Source organism: Cebus imitator, unplaced genomic scaffold, assembly GCF_001604975.1.
Source record: "Cebus imitator isolate Cc_AM_T3 unplaced genomic scaffold, Cebus_imitator-1.0 Scaffold17, whole genome shotgun sequence".
NCBI classification, from domain to species: Eukaryota; Metazoa; Chordata; class Mammalia; order Primates; family Cebidae; genus Cebus; species Cebus imitator.
In genome coordinates, this window is record NW_016107332.1 from 6,524,787 (window position 1) to 6,537,308 (window position 12,522).

Sequence of the window (12,522 nt, forward strand, 5' to 3'; positions counted from 1 at the left end):
AAAAAAAAAAAAAAAAAAAAAAGGAAAGGAATTAAAAAAGGAGATGTAATATATTTCACAATGGAAAGCTATTTAACAGCCAGAGGCCATGAGAATCAAATTGAATTGTGACTCTGAAGGCAGCCTGGAAAGTACATTTTAAACTGAGCTAAGTACAAGACACTGCATCATTAAGAGAGGAGAGTTACAGACTCACAGTGAAGAGGAGAACACTTAAATTGCTCTTGAGTTTCTTGGAGAAGAATAAACATGTATGCAAAAGCCCAGGAACTAGTTTTTCAGTCTCAAAAGAAAATAATGTGTGTTCTGTCAGTGGAGCTGAGCATTCAAAGGCTCTACAGATCAGTCAGCCCAGTGGGAGCTGGAAGCAAGGACTTTTAAGCAGTAGCTTTGTTTGGTTGGCAGCCTCTTGAAATTGGGACTAAAATTAAAAGTAGTTGAGTGCAACCAGTTCTAAATGTCAGATGGAACACTTTGCTCAGCATGCTGCGCACTGCATTGATTTTCCTATGTTTTACGTTGTTGTGTGAGACGTTGAATCGGGTTCCTGTTAGCGCATTCACTAATGTAAGAGCTGGAAAGCAACTTGGTCCACAATGAATATTCTGTGATGTTATTGTCTATATGCCTTGGACTTTAAGTGGGCCAGGTTTTTGTGAAATTGTTTAATTCTTTTGATACCTGGAGGCTATGTTCTTCTCATTTCAATTTGATTGGCTTTTTTCTTCGAAAGGTCTTATGAATGCTTAAATGCTGTCCTTTCTAAATTTGTACTAAGGTACAGAGAAGATTGTTCACCACATACAAAATGAGCTATGTGAATTTTTTTCAGAGAAGTATTATGCTAGCTATCTGATAACTGCTGTTACATAGACAATTCCAAGCGAGTTTAAAAATTGTGGTTGTAATTTAAGTGTCTGAATACTTGTATATAATTTTAATAGCTTCTATTAAGGTTTATGTGAATGTGGACACCACATCTGTTGAAACTATAATCTTTTAATCTAGACATAGGGTAGGTCAAGTAAGATACGGGGAAGAAAGAGAAACTGTGACAATTCCTGGGAGTTCAGACAGCCTCCTGGGAAACTGAAGAATGACATTTCCTTGACTCCATCTATAATAGCTCTAAATAGTTCACAAGTGAGAGAATGAAAACACTCTGGACAAGAAAACCCAGGAATTGTTTCACATTGGGCTATGGTTTTCAAACTTTCAACTGCATCAAAATTATCCTGAAGGCTTGTTAAAACACATAGTATTGGGCAGCACTGTTGAGGAACATTACGTTTACCCTGCCCCCACGGCTCCCTTGTGGAGGATACTTTGTAATTAGTGGTAGGCGGGTAACAGCTGCCTACTTGGTGGATTTTTTTAAGTGATCTAGAACACCTGTGTATTAATAAGACTCACCTGTCTAAGAGCAACTAAATACGTGGATGAAAGTCTGCTAGGGACCTTCAGCCTGGAATGCCTTCAGCCTCTCAGCTCTCAGCCTGTTGGTGCCCCCGGATAGATCCACTCTGTTGTTCTATCTGGGTGTCTGCCTCTCAAATACCTTCAGCCTGCCTGGGTGGGGGTCTCCTGACGGAGCTGGTTCTCGGCACCCCACTCTCAGTTTCTCAATTGGAAGGTGGAGGCAGCGGGGTGAGAATTTGCATCTCTAACAAGTTTCCAGGCGATGCTCTTTCTGCTGGTCTAGGAACCACTGGTATAAGGCAGTGATTCTTGCCTTATTTTCCCATACTTTAATATGCAGAGGGATCATCTTAGAGAGTTTGTAGGAAGTGTAGTCTTTAAAAATTATACTGAGGTGGGAGTCAACACTGAAGTTTCTGAAAAAGCACCCTTAGTGATTCTGCTATCATTGGTCCAGGGATCTTAAGCCATTGGATCATTTCTTACACTTAGTATTTGAGTCTCTCATGTTTTCATTACCATTCATAGGCTTGAATGTCAGTGAATGGCTGTTAGAGTTCCAGTATGCTTTGAAGAGTAAGAGAAAATAACATAGAAGCAGGGCCATATGTTAGTGGCTTAATGACACCAAAGGTAAAATAAAATCTCAGGAAAGTATGATATATTGTCATACAGTATGTGAGCAGTTATCATAAGCTGATGTAATATGACAAGACTTTGGCATTAAAAATTTTGCAGTTTCCTGATATTATGTAACATGTAAATAAACCAAATCTTTTGAAAGGAAGCAGCAAAAATGTAGTAAAGAAGACTTTAGAGATGGATATATCCTGGCTCTGGCATTTATAATGCTGGTCAAATCGTGTAAACTTTACCATGTTTAGTTTTCTTACCTGTAAAGAAGACTTAGTAATTCTTATTTTACCACATGTCATGAAGGATAAATAGATACTATATATGAGATGGCTAGTGTAGCTTCTGATATATTGTAGATATTTAACAAATGGCAGTTATAAAAGGAAGAAGAAGGAAAAGGCCACACTCATCTCTCATTTCTTAGTTTTTGTCATTGACTGTTAGGCAGGGAATGCTTATCCAATTTAATACTTTTTGGTCAGCAATTTCAGTCAGTGCTTTTTCATGCATTTAGACAGACCCTGAAAGTAAACATAATCTCAAGATTCTTATGAATCTACTTATGATTGGATGGACATTCTCATATTTTAAAAAATCTATTTCTCTTACATATTAATAGGCTATTTTTAATCTTTTATCACATTCTGTTTTGCCTACTTTACTGAACTCTTGAAATGTTCAAATATTTTTGCTTTGCTCTTTTGCATTTATAATAGCGACTTTTTAAAATGAAGAACTCTGTCAGTACCTGCTATAAGCTTATTTTGATTTGAAACATAGAAACTTTTTAATGATCAATTGAAATGATTGCAAACTTCTAATATTTTCTCTTTTTTATTCTTTTAGGTAAGTAATGAAAAGAGACATGAAGAATTGATATTTCAGATGACCACCATGTTGCAAAAGGTACTTCTGGTATTTTAAATATTACGTTAAAGGAATCTTATAAAAAGACATGGAGGTTAGAATGTAACTAAGTACTATTATGGTAAAAACAATTTTTATGAAAACAGATTTAAAGATGTTATAGCATTAACAATTTTTTAATTATATGGAATGTAATGTACAATAAGACTTTTCTTCTGTAATTTAGGGAATTATTATCCGTATTAGTTGGGAATGAAAAGGTAAATAGATTCATTGTCTTTTCCTCAAGATGTACATTGCTGGAAAAAGGGAGGAGGAGGAAAGAAATTTGAATGCAATAGACATAATAAACCCATAGGGATTTGTTCACCAGAGTCCTCTATTTTCTCTAAGAGCTTAAGGATTTGTTTTCTGTGATCAGAACATTATCTTCATAATTACTTATGAAATTGATTGCCATAAGGTTGTCAATAAAGTGATTTGATTGTAAATAATTCAAATAGATTGCATCCATGTGGAGAATCCTCCAGATTCTACATTTAAATAAAAGGGAAGGAGTGAAGAAGGAATCATTTTACTTAAATGATAGAATGTAAAAATTCTTAGTCTATTTATATTGCACACATGATTTGGGGGAAATCCACTCGTATTTTTAAGTCATGAATCTCATGTAGAAGAATTTGTTTCTTTTCTAGAAGAAATCTATGAACTATTGTGGAAATCATCTTATTTGGTTACAGAGGAAAGAATTACAAGGTGAACTATTATATTAGTTGTATGATACCATTAACATTGACAATCATGCAAAGATCTGTGGTGTTTCAGATGCAGTAAATCATATATGATCCCTTTGTACTGATTAATAATTTAATCCAAGAACAGAAGATATGTGAGAATACTAAAAGAGAGATAAATCAACTTTTTAATAAAATTGCAATTTTTAAAGTATTTCTCATTTTGCTTAGAAATTTCCTCAAGGCTGTACAAAATTCAGGTCATGTACTATTAAAGATAAGATAAAAGGAGTGGGGAATATACTAGAAAGTTTATCCTCTTTGAATGATAATTATTTAACATAAATTTTCTATACTTTGTGGCTATTCTTTTGAATGTTAAATAAGAATTAGACAATTTTATTAATGTTGATAATGATATGGCATTAATCAGTTTGGGCCATTTTCTTTTTCTGTTTTGTTTTTTGAGACAGGGTCTCCCTCTGTCCACTCAGGTTGGAGTGCAGTGGTACAATCATGGCTCACTGCAGAGTCTACCTCCCAGGCTCAAGTGAGCCTCCCACCGCAGCCTGCTGAGTAGCTGGAAGGACAGGCATGCACCACCGTGCCCGGCTAATTTTTAAATTTTTTGTAGAGATGGGTTCTGACTATGTTGCCCAGGCTGATCTTGAGCTCCTGAGCTCAAATGATCAGCCCATCTCAGCCTCCCACAGTGCTGGGATTATAGGCATGAGTCACTGTGCCCGGCCAGCTTGGGCTATTTTTAGAAGGGTGGATATTACTCTGCTTTATTATATAATTAGTATTATATGAATACATTCCAATACATTTTGCCTTCTTTGAGGTGCCAGTAAAACTTCCAGGTATAAAAAGCTAGGTCGGAAGTTGGATAGATGCATCTTAGAAGCTCAGAGGAAAGATCTGAGATTATAGTGTGATAAAGGAGAACCAATTCCAGTTCTGGACAAAGAAGGGAAGAATAATGATTTGGTCGTGAGTGTCAAATGTTGCTGACAGGTTAACGAAGATGAACACATCAGCAAACCAACTGGAGTTTTACATGTAAATGTCCTCAGTAACTTTGGCAAGGGAAGTTTTGGTGGAGAAACGGGGGCAGAAACCAGACCGGAGTGGTCTGAGGCGTAAATAAGGGAATAATGGAGTTAGCAAAAAAGATAGCTCTTTGAAAATTTTGTCAGGAAATAAAAGTGCAGAGTCCAGCATCTGGATAGGGAAGTAGGGATGAGACAGAGTCTTGAACATGTTTATTTTAATGGGAACAGTGTAGAAGAAGGAGAGAGATTGGAGGTATGGGTTTCTGAAAAGGAAGGACGTGATGGAGGAGGTGGTCTAAGAATAGAGATTACCCATAGCTAGTGGGAAGGATGACACGCGCATTAACACAGCTAAGGCAATCTCTGTAGGACACATACAGATACGGATAGGTTTGTAGATTTGGAAGGGAAAATTGAAGGAAGTAGCAAGAAAAAGTTTCTGTTTTCTTTGTGAAAAAGGTGTGGCCAGAGTCGTTAGTGAGGATTTGAGGAAAAGAGCAAGGATTGAAATGTTGTTTGTGGAGAAAGAGAGAGAGAGAAAGAGAGGGAGAGGTCAATATTAGACTAGGTAAGTATTAGTGACTTAGAATTTGTAGTATCTTCAAACTCCTAAAATTTATGTGTATTATATACATGAATATTACTTTCTAAAAATCAGAAATCAGGTATAATCTGTTTTAAGGGAAGGTCTAAGAAAGATTCGACTGTTCTCTTCTCAGGCCCGCAGTTTTGGTGTGTGTGCCCTAATGACAGCATTTTCATGGAAAAATTTAGGAACACTTTTTGACCTTGAAGAAAGGATTACTTTAGCACTCCAAAATGTATGTCCTGTTTGCCATGACTGAAGAGCGCCTGCTGTCCTTACCCAGGTGTCCTTGGGCTGGCACATTCTTTCTGCTCTGCTAAGCATTCTTTGGGCAGTAGAGTTAGACTGAAAGTGTTAAACAGGCCCTGAAGATGGAAGACTTCAGTTTGCTGACTTTGAATTATAAGAAGGTTAATATGTCCATTTCACTAGAAACCCTAAATTTCTGCTTCCCATTTGACTTTTGGGAGTGTTTACTTGAAGGCATAGGGATCTTTATAAGACCGAAGGAAACTTTTAGTTCAGGTACTTAAAATTTTTCTTTTTAGCTGCAAAGCCATTTTGCAAAAAAAAAAAAAAAAAAATCTGGCATTAACAAAGAGAACTATTCTGATTGCAGTGGACATGGGGGAACCCACCCACTCATTCCTTTTCTTTCCCTTCCTCTTCATCCCACATTCAGAAAGTCCCCCTGAGACATCCTCATTGAATCTGCTGGTTCCATTGAACATTGTTTGAAAAGTACAATTCTAGGTGATCACAGCTATATTGAATTTCATCAAAATATGTAGTTCTTAAGATAAATTAACTGTGGTTCGAGGATAATTTTTTTTTTTACAATTAAAATACGTTAGTATCTACTTTAACCTAAAGCATACATTCTTACATTGATAATTTTAGTGGTACAGATACTAATTTTACCAAAAAAGGTAAAAAAAAAAAAAAAAAACAAAAAACCGCCGCTACTGAATATATTACAAATCTGGGATTTGAAACGCCAAGCACTCTTTTTACTTAATTTTGCTGATCAGGATTACCGAAGTTCATAAATGTGGAACCCTTCTCTAAGCTCATGAGTAGAACTGTTCTTCATTATCCTTGAAGGGCAGACATATGACTGTGGCAGGGAGGATTAATTACCTGGGTCTTGAGCAGCCGTGAATGCATGTAGTATGAGTTACCAATGTTGCTTTTCCATTAGGGTATGACTTTTTCTAGGGCTAAAAACATCCATAAAGTTGGAATTGAAGTTTTTAAGAAAACCACACTTTTATGTTAGAAAGTAGATATTGATAAGGTAGAAAAGCCAGTACAAGAAATGGTTAAAAGAGGGCTAAATTGGAGTATGAAGAACTTGCTAACAGAGTTATAAAGACAAATTAAAGAGGACAGTTTAACTTGAGTTGCTGTTAACAGTCATAGCAGTGCAATGAGGCACATATTATAAACTTGGTTTTATATTTGATGAAATGGAGGCTCATACGGGTTAAGTAGCTTGTCAAACGCATACAACAAATCACCAGCAAATGTGGCAGAGCAAAAATTCAGATCCAGATCATTTTATTTTAAGGCCAAAATGAGCTGGTAAAGTCAGACCCAACAAATAGACAGCTAGGATAAGAAATAGTTGAGACTGGGAAGCAAGTTCAAAACTGTGAGAGACATAGCAAGAAAAGGGCTGGTCTTCAAAATAAAAAATGCTACTCCAGTCAAATACCTCCAATGGCTCCCTGCGAAAAAAGTGGCTGTGAGAGTCCAATGAAAGTTTCTATCTTTAGAAACTGCTTCCTCTTTAGTCACTTCCTCACAATCTTCCCTCTGAATACTGTAATGACTAGAGTACTATCTCTGTGGGACTTGGGCCTCTTGGGCTTATGCCACCAAAAGCTGTTAATATTGAGGTTGGATGGGAAGGTCTCTGGCTTCCTGAGGGCTCCTGGTGGTGTCCTGACTTTGGAAGTCTGGCTCATTGATTGGGGTTGGGGGGCCTTGTCATTTCAAATTTCAGTTCCTACTGAAGGTGAAGCAGCTCAGCCTGGCCTGCGTCCCTCCATCTTCTATTCTGTTGTATATCCCTGAATCACACATTAAGATCTGTATCTATCGGCACATGAAATCTTGTTCTAGTTATACAGAAGCAAGTCACAAAAAGAAATGAGAATAATTAAAATGGTTAAATATGAAATCATATGGACCAGATATAAAATTTTGTCTCAAGTTTTTAAAAGTTGTTTTCGAGGCCTAGGAGGATCACTGGGATAACTGGAAGAAAATAGTGAAGAGTAAACTTTTTAGATACTGGGGAATAGAATACTTACATTAACATGATTATTGATAAGTGTATATTTCTGTTTGCATGTGATGCCAAAAATCTTTTGTATACTTCAGTGGTGTTAATTTCCCATCTGCTTGTGTAAATTAGGTGTACTCTTTGAGCCATTTCCTGAAGTGATGGAAAAGTTACCCTTTGTTCTGGTCAATAATTGTAAAATAATTTGCTTAAATTTAGGTATCCGAAGCTTCGTATTTTCAGGAATTCTTTTTCCTGAAGAATATATATAATTGGGTGTAATGATAGAGTTAGGTTTGTTCATTGTAATCCATTTATTAAGTGTTTCTAATGATCAAATCAAATGGGAGCTTTCTAGTTTCCGTCTCATCTAAATTTAAGATATATTATCCTTATATTACTGTAACTGTGTTTTATATGCAGTTCTTGTGACCAGAGAAAATAATTCTCTTTTGTTTCCTACTATTTTTTTTTGTTTCGTTGTGTTTTGTTTTGGGCTAAAATGGTTTATAATCTACATTAAAACTTTTTTTCTGTCCTTATATGAAAAAAGATGAAAATGAAAATAAATGGAAGTACCATGGATTTTTCTGAAAGAATTTTTGTGAAAAAGTATTCATTCTGTGATGAGTGTTTCTATACCCTACCTGGAACCAAATAAGGATTTTGTGGTCAGTCTATGTATAGCAGAGACTGTGTAGAAGGTATTGATATCTGATAAAAGTGAACAAAGTTCTAATGAGCTCATTCATTATTTGCTTTGAAAAAGCAAATAATTTTTGTTCCTTTCCCATGATTTCTCCATTTAATTCATACACATTAATTGTAATTCTAGAAATGCTAGTAATTCTTTATTATAGTTACTGTGATGGTCATAGAATTAATTAAGGGTACAACAGTACCATTTGTCAATTATTTTCAACCATATTCTTTAGTGTTTAAAATTTTACAAACAAATAAATAACAGAATAATCATGTTTTTCTTGGGCAAATGGTACAGACTTTTTTTCACAAACTTATATGAATCACAGTGCTCTCCAATGTCTGCATTTACATGCTTAGAGGCAAAACATTTAAAGAAACAGGATCTTAGCCTAATCAGTGAAGTAAATCTGAAAATATTGATCTCACAGAAAGGATCATGCCCTCCTCAGCATGAATCTGGCCCTCTTCATTTTGCTTTCATCAGCTGGGGCTGTTCAGTGGTGCAAAGAAAACATTGTAAAATGCTTACTGCTTTTAGAAGTGCTTCCGAGTCTTTTAAATAATGGTAAGGGTTGCAAATCTTATAGGAAGGACCTATCACAGAAAAGCTTTATTCAGTTGCACAGGGAATGGTGAACTCCAGTTACTGAGAGCTGCTCTAAAGAGAAATACTTATAAGAAAGGGGCACTGAAATATTCATTATTGTAAAACTTAAAGAGAACAATTGTGTGTTTCATTGCACATCTAAATCTAATATCTGTAAAGGGGGTCTGTGGCAGCTAGCAGAGGAGAAAGTGCAATTCTGCAGATGGATAAAAAGGACCTGAGAATTCTCCAGCAAAATGGGTTGCACTTGGCGTATCTGCAGATCTGCATATTTCTGCTCAGTACAATCAGGCAAACACAGAGACTTCCAGAGGAACTAATTATCTTTTGTCTTTTTTTTTAACCTTAGAAAGAGAATAATATTTGGAAGACAACTATTAAGAGATGTTAAAGGCAATGTTTAAAAAATGTTGAAAAAGAATTCTATGTTTAGCCTTCTTTTAAAAGTTTTTAATACCCATTTTTGCTCTCAAAATAATTTATCATAATTTGCAGAAGCTCAAACCATTTGGTTTATAATTTGAAGACTTTTATTATTTGCCATTTTCTTTCTTTTTGTAAAGGATTTTGACTAGCATAGCTATTTTTCCTGTTGAACATGTAGAGTCAGTATTATCAGTCTCTCTGTGTTTCCTAGGCTCGCCTCAAACTCCTGGGCTCTAGCGATCCTGCCACCTCAACCTTCTGTACACAGTATATTTTTATGTTAAAACAGTTATTTTACTTTGTACTTTTACTTATTCTAAACTTTCTTAATACTGTGTTTCTGATCAGGCTTAATTTTTGAATAATGCATTTTGAAACTTTATGTTCTTCCTCCCAACACCCCTCAAGACAGAGTCTTGGTCTGTCACCCAGGCTGGAGTGCAACGGTGTGATCTTGGCTGCAACCGCAACCTCCCAGGTTCAAGCAATTCTCCTGCCTAAGCCTCCTGAGTAGCTGGGATTACAGGCGCCTGCCTCCATGCCTGGCTAATGTTTGTATTTTCAGTAGAGTTGGGGTTTCACCATGTTGGACAGTCTGGTCTTGAACTCCTGCCTCGTGATCTGCCTGCCTTGGCCTCCCAAAGTGCTGGGATTACAGGCATGAGCTACCGTGCCTGGATGAAGCTATATGTTCTTGAATTTTGCTCAGTTAAGTTTTGGAATTTCTATATGAGTTTAATACCTTGAATTATCTGAATAGTTCAAAAAATCTCTTTATATCTTCTATTTCCCTCATCTGTACAAATTTACAGATTGCCTCATCTATAAACTTGTTAGATATGTATCACAAAGTTGTACAGGTATCCCTATTTTTTTGTTCAGTAACTTGAAAGCCCTCTTTGGAAGTCAGAGAGAAATTATTACATAGTGCATGGACTAGAGTTTGAAAGAGATTCAAACCTTATAAAAATGAGTCAATTTGCCATGGAATTTAGAGAAATACAGCATCTTTGAAATATTTTTTCTCTATATATTTTTTAATATTAGAGAACTTTTCATGGATATTTATTTTTTCTTTTTTTAATGGGAATATTTTGTTGAATAATAGTAACATCTATAATGCTTACTTCCTACTAAGGAACTCAGGCATATCACCCTTTGAGATATATTTTTTCATTTTTTTTTTTAGGTAGATTTTTATTATCCTTATTTTGTGAAAGTGGAAACTAGGGCTTCTGTAACTTATTTGGGTCACATCAGTGGTGGTTCAACTAGACTTCAAATCTACCTGTCTGACTCCAAAACTCATACTTTTAATCATGACATCAAACTGTAACTTATATATCTAAATACATCTTAGATACATCTATGTATCCAAATGTAAATTGTTTTACATGAAGATTATAATGAGATGCCCATTTGTGTTACTGTTATTATATCAGTCATTTACAAAATTGATGTAGGTTAAAATTAGATGTGATTGGATATGGTATCTAAAGTGAACTAAAATCTGGCCAGGCGTGGTGGTTCATGCCTGTAATCCCAGCACTTTGGGAGGCTGAGGTGGGTGTAACACTTGAGACCAGGAGTTTGAGACCAGCCTGGCCAACATGGTGAGACCCCGTCTCTACTAAAAATACAAAAAAAAATTAGCTGGGCATGATGGCACATGCCCGTAATCCCAGCTACTCAGAAGGCTGAGGTAGAAGAATCACTTGAACCCAGAGGTAGAGGTTGAAGTGAGCTGAGATGGTGCCACTGCACTCTAGCCTGGGTGACAGAGCAAGACTCCATCTCAAAACAAAAAAAAAAAAAAAGTGAACTCTGGAATCTGATTTTTCCCCTATTTGCTTACTTTTCTTTCTGTGGTCTGAGAGAAAAAAAGGACCGAGCCCATGTGGCTTCACATTGGGAAGAAGTGACAACCACTGTTTCCTAAAATTTAAAGCTAGATGGGCCTGGAAAGAGCTGATATTACCCCTGATTTTTTAGAATCAATATCTTGTATCACAGTTGAAATGATTGTCAAAGATAAGAACATAATGTTTGTCTGTTGGGGATACCTGAGGGAATACGTGAATTTGAAGATGTGAATTCTGTTTTTGGAAAGCTTAATACAGCAGAGTCTTATATAATGGCAAGTGACAGCTGCTTCTGGGGCTGAATCCCCATGAAGTCCCCACTTTCTTCTGAATAATTACTAGAAAATACATCTAGACTAAAGTTTATGACTAAAATTAGGGCCTATATGTTCTGCTATGAGTTCTGCTGAATTGAGTTGAGTTACAGAAATTAGATTTCATGCCTTTCCTAGTTGTTACTGTTCTTTATACAGCTTACATATTTTCTACAGCAGGAACCTTCTTAATGTTGAGATCTTCAGGGACTCAAAGTTCATGATGGGAGCTCAGCAAATGTACTGGGATAGATAGATAAATGGTGTTTGTGTGCATCAAACTTGATCTAAAGACCACTTTACCAAGAGCATGAGACCCAACAGAAAAGTAAGACTTTAAATAGATTTTTTTAAAACGATAAGTTTCAATGAAAAATATAAAATGGGCTCTATTTTAAATTTTAAAGACGTGTAGCAACATAGTATGAATTATTTTTACATTTGGCTGGGCACTTTGGGAGGCCGAGCTGGGTGGATTGCTTGAGTCCAGGCGTTCAACATCAGCCTGGGCAACGAAGTGAATCCCTGTCTTTACAAAAAAATCTACAAAATGATTAGCCAGGCATAGTGGTAAACACCTGTAGTCCCAGCTGCTTGGAAGGCTGAGGTGGGAGGAACCCTTGAGCTTGGAAGGATGAGGCTGCAGTGAGTTGAGATTGCACCACTGCACTCCAGCCTGGGCAACAGAGCGAGATTCTATTTCAAAAATAAATGAATACATACATAACAAATTTTTTCTTCAGTTTATTTTAGAATTTAATCTTGTGTTTGCTTTCATTATTGAGGCTTTGCAATTTTGTTACTGGGCGCATGAATTTGCTTAGTATAATTATTATACAAGTATATACTTACTATAACAGTTGCCTATTATCACAGAATTTTATACGCGGAACATAAAAAATTAATATATGCAGGCCGGGCGCGGTGGCTCAAGCCTGTAATCCCAGCACTTTGGGAGGCCGAGGCGGGTGGATCACGAGGTCAAGAGATCGAGACCATCCTGGTCAACATGGTGAAACCC

At 36.3% G+C, this 12,522-nt stretch overlaps 1 protein-coding gene across 16 annotated transcripts in view; it reads left to right on the top strand.

The window, feature by feature from the left end:
• ANK2 (ankyrin 2) overlaps positions 1-12,522 on the top strand; it is a 568,766-nt gene that overhangs the window by 78,830 nt on the left and 477,414 nt on the right. For all 16 annotated transcript variants that reach the window (XM_037731960.1, XM_017510194.2, XM_037732068.1 and 13 more), the window contains exon 2: positions 2,902-2,961. In XM_037731960.1, the coding sequence (XP_037587888.1) occupies positions 2,941-2,961 (21 nt within the window). In that variant the 5' untranslated portion in view covers positions 2,902-2,940. The remainder of the gene's footprint in view (positions 1-2,901; positions 2,962-12,522) is intronic.